Genomic DNA, 13,187 nt, shown 5'->3' with positions numbered 1-13,187 from the left:
GGCCAGCTCGAGGAGCGTGGTTGCAAGATTGTGCTCGAAGATGGCTATCTACGGGGGTATGATCGTCAGAGGATGCTAATCATGAAGGTGCAGAGGTCACCGAACAGACTTTACATCCTCAACTTGTCTCGTGTGGATCCAGTATGTCTCTTGTCGAGGATGGATGACTCGGCATGGAAGTGGAACGCACGCTACGGACATCTAAATTTCTAGGCTCTTCGGCAACTTGGACAAAAAGAGATGGTACGTGGTCTATCGTGCATCGAACATGTCGACCAAGTGTGCGAAGGTTGTCTTATTGGGAAACAAAGGAGGGCCCGTTTCCCAAGAGAGGGAAACTTTAGAGCAAGTAAAGTTCTTGGGTTGCTCCACGGAGATTTGTGCGGGCCGATTACACCAGCCACCCCTACCGGAAATAGATATTTCCTGCTCATCGTCGACGACTTCAGCAGATACATGTGGATTGTGTTGTTGAAGACGAAGGATCAAGCTTTGGAAGCCTTCAGGATAGTAAAGATGGCGGCCGAAGTGGAATCCGAAGCCAAGATGAAGGCCCTCCGTACCGATCGGGGGGGGGGGGGTGAGTTCAAGTCTCGTGAATTCACAAGATTCTGCGAAACACACGGGATCAAGCAGTATCTTACGGCTCCATATTCACCACAGCAAAATGGTGTTGTGGAGCGGAGGAACCAAACTGTGGTGGCGATGGCACGGAGCATGTTAAAGAGTAAAGGCATGCCGGGCAAGTATTGGGGTGAGGCGGTCAATACGGCCGTTTATTTGCTGAACCGGGCTCCAACCAAGAGTGTGGTTGGAATGACGCCGTACGAAGCATGGTACGGACACAAGCCCGCGGTTGATCATCTTCGTACTTTTGGGTGCGTGGCGCATGTGAAGACAGTGGCGGGGCATACTAGCAAATTGGTGGATCGGAGTACTCCAATGATATTGGTTGGCTATGAAGCGGGCACAAAGGCGTACCGTGCGTGCAACGCCTCGAACAACAAGGTGGTTGTGACGCGTGATGTAGTCTTTGAAGAAGCGAGGTCATGGAATTGGAACTCCACCGAGCAAGTATACCCGTCATCAGATGACATTTTTAATGTCGTTTACGACGAACCTGAACATGCAGAAGCTGATGATCAACTGAAGATGTCGTCAGGACAGAGCGATCCTCCGAACGCAGGTGCTACTGAAAACACGCCAGCTAGGTCGGCCGTGTCTCTTGAGCCCGCGATCAGCACGTCACCTAGCACTGCTGGGTCTACATGCAGCAACCGAGGCAAGGGACCATACAACCTGCAGCCTGCAGCACGCCTGACAGCGTTCCCCGTAGCGCTGGTAGCCCAGGCCGTAGCACCTCTCCTGGAGGTTCACGTGATGGTGGTATGACCCAGAGTCCACCAAGCCACGTGCATGGGGCTGATGGTTTTCTTGTACGTGCACCAGTTTCACCTGATTCACCTCGTGGATGTGTAGCCAGCCCAGGGGTGCTCCAATCGCCAGAAATCGGAAATGTGGCAACTTCAGCAGAAAATTCTTCGTCTTCGACGAAAGAGGAGACGAGGGAACGTCCCCCAACACCAGTACGTCTTCGATCAGTGGTGTATTTATATCCGAAGGAAACATTTCAAACCATAAATCCGGTGAAAATTAAGAGAAGAGGACGACAATGTTTGCTTAGTGTCGAGGAACCGACAAAGTTTGAAGAAGCAAACACGAAGGAGTGTTGGCGTCGTGCTATGGATGAGGAGTTGGGGTCGATCCGAGACAACAAAACATGGGAGCTCGTGGATCCTCCCAACGGCCATAAAATTATAGGGCTCAAGTGGGTGTACAAGGTCAAAAAGGATGCCGATGGAAATCTTGTGAAGTACAAAGCAAGGCTCGTAGCTAAGGGATACGTGCAAGAGCAAGGTGTGGATTTCGAAGAAGTGTTTGCTCCAGTTACAAGGATGGAATCGGTGAGGCTAGTTATAGCTCTCGCGGCTCAAGAATCTTGGAGGCTACATCACATGGATGTAAAATCCGCGTTTTTGAATGGGGAGTTGGAAGAAGAAGTTTATGTCAAGCAACCACCGGGGTACATCAAAGAAGGAGAGGAACACAAGGTGTTGAAACTACACAAGGAATTGTACGGACTATGTCAAGCTCCTCGGGCATGGAACATCAAACTTGACCGTACACTGGTTTCTCTTGGTTTTGAGAAAAGTCCACTAGAGCACGCTATGTATAAGCGAGGCAAAGGCAAGGATCGTCTCTTAGTGAGCATCTATGTTGATGATCTTTTGATAACCGGGGCAGATGAGGAGGAGATTGCTAGATTCAAGCTACAAATGAAGGAGCTATTCAAGATGAGTGATCTAGGGCTCTTGAGTTACTATCTCGGGATTGAGGTACAACAAAAGCCTGAGGGGATCACACTATGCCAGGAGGCATATGCAAAGAAGATTCTTGAAAGCTATGGCATGGAGGACTGCAAACCAACTTTTGTTTCGATGGAGCCTCGTCTTAAACTTAGCGAGAGAAGCAAAGCACCTGTGGTTGATGCAACGGAGTATAGGAGTGTGGTCGGAAGCCTAAGGTATCTTGTGAATACACGACCAGACTTGGCCTATTCCGTTGGCATAGTGAGTCGCTTCATGGAAGCACCCACGAAGGAACATTGGGCGGCTGTGAAACATATACTCAGATATATCAAAGGGACAACAAATTTCGGTTGTGTCTATTTGAGAGGGAAGAAGAAGGAGATGGTGGAGCTACTTGGCTATAGTGATAGTGACCTGGCAGGAGATGTGGACGACCGTAAAAGTACCTCGGGAGTGGCATATTTATTGGGCGGGAGCATAGTGAGTTGGCTATCACAAAAGCAGAAGGTGGTCGCGTTATCATCCTGTGAAGCGGAGTATATTGCATCTGCAACCGCAGCGTGTCAAGGTGTATTTCTAGAAAGGCTACTCGGTGACCTCACAGACAAGGAACCGAAAGGAATGGTGCTCTATGTTGACAACAAGTCTGCGATTGCTCTATGTAAGAATCCAGTGCATCATGACAGGAGCAAGCACATTGATACGAAGTATCACTACATACGGCAGTGAGTGGAAGAAGGCAAGATTAAAGTCAACTACGTTTGCACCGATGATCAGCTTGCAGATATCCTAACCAAATCTTTGGGACAATAGAAGTTCACGGAGTTCGGGGAAGGATCGGCGTCCAAGCTGTGAAGTGAGGACATCGTGCTTAGGGGGGTGATTGTTGGAATTAACCACGATAGCCTTGTCCGGCTCGGACACGTACAATCATCAAATAGATTAGGACTCGTATTGCTAGCTATTGCTGCTATATATATGCGTGTAATCTACCCCTGTAATCTCAGATCAAACAAAGCAATAGAAATCGACAGGACCGAGACGGTCCTGCAGCAATCAAACATCTCGCCTCGTGTCTACGTCCGCATGCAGCAATTCCGACGAGTTGGTCATTAGCTTAAAGCTAATTAGCTAGCTTGCTCGCTGGAGTTTCCTTTTAAGAATCGATCCAGTGCATTGGCTAGCTTTCATACGTGCGTGTGTCGTCGAAAAGAATTCGTCGGCTGATCGCCAAGTTGAGGCTTCACCAACATGTTCTGCACAGCTAATGTATTTGCAGGCCTATGTAAATAGTAAACAAGATAGTAAGATTTCAAAACCGAAATCGAATACTGCTCTGCCTCACCTGTTACACCGTTCGGTCACTCTTACCTTTTTTGTCAGACACAGGGTGTTGCGGAAGAGGGTTGTTGTCCCGTTCCATCACTCTTTATCAAGTGAAAGCAGAAGTTCCAGCTAGCTCGACCATCGAGAGAGAGAACTGCCCATGCAAAGCTTTTTGAGGAGTTTTTTAAGAGGTGTTCCACAAGCTACATGCACGTCAAGAGAGAGAGTGCAAAGTTCAGTGAAGAGAGAGAAACATCTAGTTATTTGAGTTGACGGGTGAGGGGTCTATAGCACATGGGCTGACCAAGTTGTTTGGAACAGTGCCCTAGATAAGCATACAACTACCGCAAATGACTTGTGGTTCAACACAGCACCGCACGAATCTCAGCAAGGCCAAACGTCTTTACCTATTAATAAAGCATCTATTGCTTCTGCGATACGTCGTTATAATTGTCTTCGAAAATGTCCAATATTACCCACCAATGCCATCAATAAATTATAGAAAACGTTTTGCAGGAATCCTGCATGGGCCGGCCAAAACATAGGGACCAGCTATACTACGCTCTGTTCGCTGAAAAATAAACAGCACACCCATTTGGGCAAGCTCATGGGCGGGGGCCTGTTTTTTAGTTTTTTAATTACTATTTATCTGTTCATTTTTATTTTTTCTAATTCAAATAAATCAAAACAAACTTCCGCAATTCAAAAAATTATATTTACATAAATGTTTGATAAAACATAAAATGTTTGCGAAGTCAAAAATTGTTTGAGATTTTTGTAAAAATGTTTGCCTGTTAAAAAAATCGTAATTTTAGAGAAAACACTCGTGAATAAAAAATGTCCATCATTTTGAGCAATTTCTTTAATGCAATTAATTTTTTTTTGATAATTCAAAGATTAAATTATTCGCTAATTCACAAGAAAATACTTGAAAACAGTTCGTAATATAAAATATTGTGTGGAATTTTTAAAAAATGTTTATAAATAGTAAAAAAAATCTTGATTTTAAAAATGTTCCCAAATTTGTAAAATAGTTCACCAATGATTGAATGTATGCAGTTAAATACTAATGCTTTTGAGTCTTTCTAATTATATACCTGAGTGAATTTTGAAGAATTAATTGTGAGGGTGATTCGGAATATTATAGTACATTTTAAAAAATGTTTCTTGAATTCGGAATAATTCTTTGAGTTACCAAGTTTTTTGACAACCATGATATTTTTTTTAAAAAATGAATATTGTTTAAGTTGTGAATTGTTAATAAAATTAAAGGAAGAAATATTTTCTTGCATTTGTGAACAAATTTTTAAAATCATGCGATGAGATATGAACATAATGTGGTCATCGCCATTGAAGATGGTGGTTTTTCTCCCGTTGCAACGCACGGGCTCTTTTGCTAGTATAGGATAACCGGGGATCCCGACCCCCGAGAGCTACCACGCCTTTTTCGTAACAACGGTATCATTTTGACTGACCAAAACCAAACTAAATGCTACAAGCAACGGATAACAAAGCACCAAAATTCAATCACATACCGGGTTGTTTCTTGAATCTTGGTTGGTTTGTGCTTACATGCAAGGAGGACAAATCTGAGACATGGTGATGCGAACAAATCAGGTGAAGGAGACCATGACCCAACCCCACATGAGTCTAGCCGGCCCTTACCAGAGGATGCTACTGTACAACGGTGTGATCTCCGTGAAGAGTGTCATCGTGGAGAAAGAGATGCCAGTGTGCAGCACCTGCAACAAAAGATCTCCATCTCTCGAGACATCGGAAAAATAAGACCAGCAGAACGAAACACAGTTCGCAAGCCAGTCATGCATGATGGCATCTTGCTTCTACACACGAAGAAAATAGCCAACGCCGTCACAGTTTTACCAAAACACACAATGTAACCAGCATCTCCACAAGTGTCAATTTCTCTTGGGAAAATCTAATATAAAGTGTGTGCACACCTGTGTTCCCGTGCGCTGGTGCTCGTGGGCCATTTTGACATAGTGCTACAGTACGCTACAGTGTGTTGCAAGTTCTTTATGTGGCTCGCGGTTCACAAGCGATGTCTTACGGTTTACAATCTCGCACTTCAGGGTTGGCCGCACTCCATCACATGCCAGCTTTGCCGTCTTCAACCTGAATGTTGCACACACCTCTTCGTTCACTATCAGTTTACCAGACTGGTCTGGAACAAGGTGCGTGGCTGGGTGGATGCTGATTTTCCAATTCCATGGGGGCGGTTTTTCTATCATGGAGGAGTGGCGGATCAAAGCTAGAAAGGCTGCGCCCAAAGCATTTGAGGAAGGATTTCGACATTATGATGATCATGGTGCGCTGGAAGCTATGGAAGGAGAGAAACACGAGGATCTTGGATGGTGTTCTAGCTTTGTTTAGGAGGTCTTCAAAGTCATTCTAGAAGATTTTAGGATGTGCTGAATTGCGTATTGTTTCTACCAGTTTTTGTAATTTCTGCTTCTGTTGTATTTGTAGACGTCAGGAACACCATCTTTCTGTAGCCAGACGGTTCTTCATGTAACTCTCCTTTTCTATTTTAATAAAGATCAACCAAGGCGTTTCGAGTGGTAGTTTTTTACGCTCATCCCCCCTCTTATCTCTTGTTCGATGTGTTAGTTTCTGTCAACATGTTCATGATTTTGCAATCTTTTAGCTCAAGCAACTAAACTGTGCTCTGTTCTAAGCATGCAAAAATGATTCTTTGACTTCTGTGATATATGATGGGTCATGTGGTGCATTTTTCTTCTTCAGGATTTCACTAATAAGGTTGACATTTCTGGATGATCTTTTACCAGGCATTCAAGGCTAACCTTTCTGATGTTTGTGTATGCATCGTATGTTCAATAGTTGACCACTATGTTTTTCAGATCTATGTTGTCTCAGCATAGCCGGTCCCAAGCCCGGGTAAAGGAGGAGGGTTGTGATAGGCGTGGCGAGCCAACGTGAAAAATCCATCCACTCTTATGGAGATGAAACCCAAAGGAAACTCGTTGGGGCGTAACCCTCTATCCACGTTCCAGAGCCATGACTAGGCTTCGAGATCTTATGGGTTTCAACTCTAGCCTACCCCAACTTGTTTGGGACTGAAAGGCTTGGTTGTTGTTGTTGTTGTTGTATGTTTTTCAGATCTCAAAACCCATAACACTATGCAAAGGATCTTCACAAAAGCATATTTTAATTAGCACAAGAGTCTGGCTAACATCAAAGTAGTTCCAAACTGAATTTATGAAGAAGAGAATAATATCTTCCGACAATCTATATAAAAATAATTCATAAATATGTGATTATTTGGCTGTCTAAAAGCATATGTACACATTACTATTTTCTTGATAATTAAATATGAGTTACTTTGCAATTATCAATAGCAAATTTTAGATTTATACATTAGCCTAGGCGTGCAGGAATTAAAATATCTTGAAGTGTATGTTGATTCTCAGGTATGTTTACAATATTAGTCAAAACGTGCATTTGCACGTGCTCAATTACTAGTTTTATAGGGTAGAAAAAATGGAAGGAAATGATAACGTACATGCCATTGCCATCTCTCCTCCACAGTTCTTGCTTGTAGCCGAGCTTATTGAGGCGCTTCTCACCGGAGTCCACCTCAATCTGGCACATTGCTACTCTCCAGGCTCGGACCAGCACATCGAAATCCTTCTCCTCAGTCCCAGCATGACACAACCGCCGCTCCACCCCCTCAGCAACACGGCAACGACGCTCCCACCTTCAATGCCCGCAACAAGAGTTGGCGGCTAGGGTTAGCTGCAGGTGGAGCAACGAGGAGGTGCTGAGGATCGATGGGGGAGACAGGGTCACATGGTGGATCCGCGCGATTGAGGCCGATGCGAGAGCCGTATGGAGTTGGCCAGAATCTGAGGCGGGGCGGCGGCTCCTCTTGGATCTTGGCGGTGGCGAAGGGCTCCGTTGGGCGTACTTGATGATGACCTATACGACAGCTCCTCTAGTCCGTCGCCGCAGCCTAGAAGGTCCACGACGGCGGCACGCGAGTGGATTCCCTTGGCGATGATGACGACAGCGGCGATGTAAGGACCCGTTATGCGATTGATGGCTAGGTCCCCTCGTCGCTGAGATGCGATCCAGGGATCCCTCGCTAGAGACGTGAAGATTTCTTTTCGCGTGCATGGGGCGACGGGTTTTTACATAGCGGGGCTTGGGTTTTTTCGTAGCGATGCGTGATCCGTACGAGCAGCATCCACGTCTCGGTTCCTCATTCCGATTCGTTTCCTCTGATTTCTCCCCCAGCTCGTTCGCCTTCGCCCGACACGCCCGCCACGGAGCAGGGAGACGGCAGCAGCGGGAGGGCAAGCAGCGCGCTGAGGCGGGCCACGTCGCCGCCATCGCAATGGGCCCCTTGCCGTCGCCGAGATCCACGATCTCCTCCTCCCACGACGAAGACGGCCGCCACCAAGGTATTTACCCAGCCGCATCCTGCTCCCTCCCCGCCTCCTCGTGTTCAGTTCAGATCATCCCCTCCTCCGGATCTCATCCGTGCTCCGGTTCGATTCGATTTGGCAGCCCTCCTCTCTTTTTTTGATTCATTTAATTGCTAATTAACCGGCAACGCCTAATTAGCCAATATGGGCTTGATTTTTCTTGTCAGTTTCTCGTGCTAGGTCAGATCGGTTCCTTCCATGGCCCCGTCGCCCGCCTGCGTTCGTTTGTGATTTCAGATTTGATGAAAATTGAATGGCTCTCGCCCATGCGCGCGGCCCGTTCCCGATCTGATGCCCTCGTCACTAGCCCCGCCGTCATCGGTTATAATATACGAGGTGGATTTGAGGCCCCCGTGGATTCCGTTTTTACCCGCCGATCTAGGTATTGCGATTCAGATGAAGAATTCTTCACTCATACCTGTGGTCCCGCCCCAAACACTGGTCATGGTGTACCTGTGCTGGATGTAGACAGTAGACTAGTTGGTTTTTCTGATTTCAACATGCAAGGGCCAACTAAGTCTTTACCCAGGATCACTTTCGAAAAAGAGTTGAACAAGATTGTAAATTCCAAGGTATCCTATGCTTAAAATCATTATAGATATGCCATTCTAATTTGAAATATGATCTTATGGATTTTGCATTTTGATCTTCCTTGTTTGCAGGACCTCAAGCATTTTAAGCACCTCATCTATATGGCTGGTTGGAACATGGTCAGAGATGTGAGGTATGTGACCACACAAATTAGTTGGGTTGTTAAGTCAAGATATTCTTTTGCTGTGTTACTTGTTGATATTGGTTGAATTTCGGTTGGCATGAGACAATAGTTGAATAAATAGCGTCTCATTGTGTCACGGGGTGGACATCCAAGTCCTTCTGCCTGATAAGCAGTAAATTCTGAATGTTTTGTATATTCCTCGGCGAACATCACAAAATAAGGCTTTGAATGTCATGATTCCTCTGTAATTGCCCTTAGCGGCTTAGTTGCAGTTAAACTTTGGGACTTGCCATGCGACAATCATTAGCTTTCTCCAAAATTTATATGTTTCACACGTTTCGTTTTATAAAATTTTGTTTCGATGGGAGGACATCCGAGTCCTTCAGCTTTCATAGAAGCCAACATTCCATTGTAGTATATTCCTGAGAAAATGTCATAAACTGAGCCTTTTTTTTGAGCTGATAAACTGAGCCTTTTAATGTTGAGGCTTCCACACAGGAATTTGTCCATCAGAAGGCAGCCTCAAATTCCATCGCCCTTGGAAGAATCGTTGTTGCATTGAAATTTGGGAGTTGCCATGAGATGAACATATGTTTTTTCCAACTTATTTTCAAACTAATGCATTTTTATTTTTGATTCATAGCATGTTTTGTGTACACATTGTTTTTTTATGTCTATGAAAACATATTCCTGTGTGATGGGAGGATATCCAAATCTTTTTGTGGAGCAAACATTCCATGTTTGTATATCCCTAAACAAACGTCACAAAGTAAGGCTTTTGATATCGAGGTTTCCCTTTCGAAATCCTCCATCAGAAGGCATATTTCATTGCCCTTGGTAGCAGCATTGCTGCAGTTGAACTTTAAGACTTGCCATAAGACGAATGTGGTCCCGCCCCAAACACTGGTCATGGTGTACCTGTGCTGGATGTAGACAGTAGACTGGTTGGTTTTTCTGATTTCAACATGCAAGGGCCAACTAAGTCTTTACCCAGGATCACTTTCGAAAAAGAGTTGAACAAGATTGTAAATTCTAAGGTATCCTATGCTTAATATCATTATAGATATGCCATTCTAATTTGAAATATGATCTTATGGATTTTGCATTTTGATCTTCCTTGTTTGCAGGACCTCAAGCATTTTAAGCACCTCATCTATATGGCTGGTTGGAACATGATCAGAGATGTGAGGTATGTGACCACACAAATTATTTGTGTTGTTAAGTCAAGATATTCTTTTGTTGTGTTACTTGTTGATGTTGGTTGAATTTCGGTTGGCATGAGACAATAGTTGAATAAATAGCGTCTCATTGTGTCACGGGTGAAAGGACGTGGATGTCGCCTAGAGGGGGGTGAATAGGCGCTTTAAAATAATTACGGTTTAGGCTTGAACAAATGCGGAATAAAACTAACATTTAATTTGTCAAGCACAAAACCTACAACAACTAGGCTCACCTATGTGCACCAACAACTTATGCTAAGCAAGATAAACAACTAAGTGACAGCAAGATATATGACAATAAACAATATGGCTATCACAAAGTAAAGTGCATAGGTAAACGGTTCGGGTAAGAGATAACCGAGGCACGCGGAGACGATGATGTATCCCGAAGTTCACACCCTTGCGGATGCTAATCTCCGTTGGAGCGGTGTGGAGGCACAATGCTCCCCAAGATGCCACTAAGGCCACTGTAATCTCCTCACGCTCTCGCACAATGCAAGATGCCGTGATTCCACTAAGGGACCCTTGAGGGCGGTCACCAAACCCGTACAAATGGCAAACCTTGGGGGCGGTCATCGATACCCGTACAAATTGCTCGGGGCAATCTCCACAACCTAATTGGAGACCCCGACGCTTGTCCGGAGCTTTACACCATAATGATTGAGCTCCGAGACACCACCAAGCTTCTAGAATGCCAAAGCATCCACGAAGAACAATATCTAGGGTACTAAGTACCAAAGGTAATAAGCTTCTCAAACTTCACTTCCACGTATCACCGTGGAGAATTCAAACCGATGCAACTAATGCAATGGCAAGGGCACACGGAGTGCACAAGTCCTTCTCTCCCAAATCCCACCAAAGCAACTAATGCTAGGGAGGAAAATGAGAGGAAGAACGAAGAAGAACACGAAGAACTCCAAGATCTAGACCCAAGGGGTTCCCCTCACTTAGAGGAGAAAGTGATTGGTGGAAATGTGGATCTAGATCTCCTCTCTCTTTTCCCTCAAGAACTAGCAAGAATCATTGGAGGGATTGAGAGTTAGCAAGCTCGAAGAAGGTCAACAATGGGGGAAGAACATGATCTAAAAAGATGAGGTTCAATGGGGAAGAAGACCCCCTTTTATAGCTGGGGAAAAATCCAACCGTTAAGCCTCACAGCCCGCACAGAGCGGTACTACCGCTCATGGAGCGGTACTACCACTCGGTAGGTTCACCAACCATGCTGAGGCCAAAAAGTATGCAAAAAATAGTCCGACGGATCGGTACTACCGCTCCGGGGGCGGTACTACCTCTCCGGGGGCGGTACTACCGCTGGCACCAGGAGCGGTACTACCGCTGGATACTGAAACTGCTATAACTTTCGCATACGGACTCCGAATTCAACGAAACCAAGTTTGTTGGAAAGCTAACGACATGGGCTAACACAATATTGATAGAAATATCAATAAGAAGCAAGTGAGAAAAGTCCCATAAGAAAATGGTGAGAACTCTTCTTGGAATAAGAGCGGTAAAAACTCCCAACATCGAAAACATCATAGAAGATGCATATGGACTCCGTTTTCGATGAACTCGAGCTTCTCATGAAGATGAACATAAGCTCTAAAACTCAGAAAGAGAAACATGAAACAAGAATCAATAAGTATTATGCAAGGATGCAAATGGTTTGAGCTCTCAACGAACGATACGATCAAGCTACTCACTTGAGAGTCCCCCTTGACAGTACGACAATCTATCCTAAAACAGAAAACCTATCAAGGGCAAACCTATACCTTGCACCTCGTCCTCTTGAGCTAGATGACGATGATCTTGGCTTCCTCAAGATGGACCACCTTTCTTGATTGCGTTGGCTTGATGAAGACTAGTTGATTGCTCCCATACACACTATGGGCGAGCCGCTCTTCAGCATATCTTCAAAGTCCATTTCCACCACAATGGACGGCAAGCATCAAGCATGATATATTCGTGCTGGTCCACTTAAACTTGCACACCACAATCTTGATGACGATCACCACTTGACGTCATCCTTCATGGGTTGTATGAGATCTTCCTTTTGACGCAAGCCCATGGAAGCACACCTAACCCCCACATAGAACTCTCACAAAGACCATGGGTTAGTACACAAACACGTAATGGACAATGCTTACCATACCATGGGATCACTTGATCCCTCTCGGTACATCTTGTACGCTTTGTGTGTTGATCATCTTGATTTACTCTTTGTCTGAGATTTTGATCAACCTTGTGTCTCTATGACCATTCTTTGGATAATACCTTGAATACCATCTTGGTCATCATATAAACTCCTTGAACCCAACAGATGGACTTCAAGAAGTGCCTATGGACAAATCCTATAAATATAACTTAAGGCAACCATTAGTCCATAGGAATTGTCATCAATTACCAAAACCACATATGGAGATATATGCTCTAACAATCTCCCCCATTTTGGTAATTGATGACAACCACTTCAAGAGAGTTTATATAAGGAAATAAGCATAACCAAGCGCACACATACAAAGCAATAATGCATGCGTGCAAGATGTAAATGCTTACGCAATAAAAGCAAAACCCTCTAAACATATCCAAAGTAAACTCTCTAAACTTCTCCCCCATTGGCATCGATTGCCAAAATGGACGAAAAATTTAGAAAGCCAATATAGTAGGTGGTCCTCCAAAAAGTGTGTACTTCTCAGCAAATGAGTGCAAAGAAATACACAAATACAATGATAAGTAGTTGGAGGAAAACAAACTATATTGAGGACCCAAAGCTTGCAAATAAAAGGATCGTATGCCACAAAGACATACAAAAAATAGAGGCAAGCAATCAAAAGATACCAGATGGAACAAACAATCATATGGTCCTTCGAACCACATGAATAAAATATATTATGATAAAGGCAACAGAGTGTTTTATCAAAACTAGAGAAGCTCCCCATGATTTGTGCACTAATACGAGATTTTTGTATTTGATACAGGTGCACAAAATAGGATCGTTGCTCCCCCAAAATGAATAAAAACACACAACGAGTGCAAGAAGATAGATGAGACAATAAGCATATCAATTGCACAAAACAAATAGTCTAGCAACATG

The 13,187-nt window shown here is 44.4% G+C and overlaps 1 protein-coding gene across 1 annotated transcript; it reads left to right on the top strand.

Annotated features, from left to right (window-relative positions):
* Positions 1–7,822: 7,822 nt before the first annotated feature.
* On the top strand, positions 7,823–10,093 carry LOC123397789. Its single transcript, XM_045092321.1, has 4 exons — positions 7,823–8,137; positions 8,329–8,733; positions 8,824–8,885; positions 10,004–10,093. The coding sequence occupies exons 2-4, from the start codon at positions 8,404–8,406 to the stop codon at positions 10,050–10,052; spliced, it is 441 nt and encodes a 146-aa protein (XP_044948256.1). The 5' UTR covers positions 7,823–8,137; positions 8,329–8,403; the 3' UTR covers positions 10,053–10,093.
* Positions 10,094–13,187: the final 3,094 nt, after the last annotated feature.

This window comes from Hordeum vulgare, chromosome 5H, assembly GCF_904849725.1.
Source record: "Hordeum vulgare subsp. vulgare chromosome 5H, MorexV3_pseudomolecules_assembly, whole genome shotgun sequence".
NCBI lineage: Eukaryota > Viridiplantae > Streptophyta > Magnoliopsida > Poales > Poaceae > Hordeum > Hordeum vulgare.
Note: the sequence above shows the minus strand (reverse complement) of the source record. Positions and strands in the feature narration are given on the sequence as shown.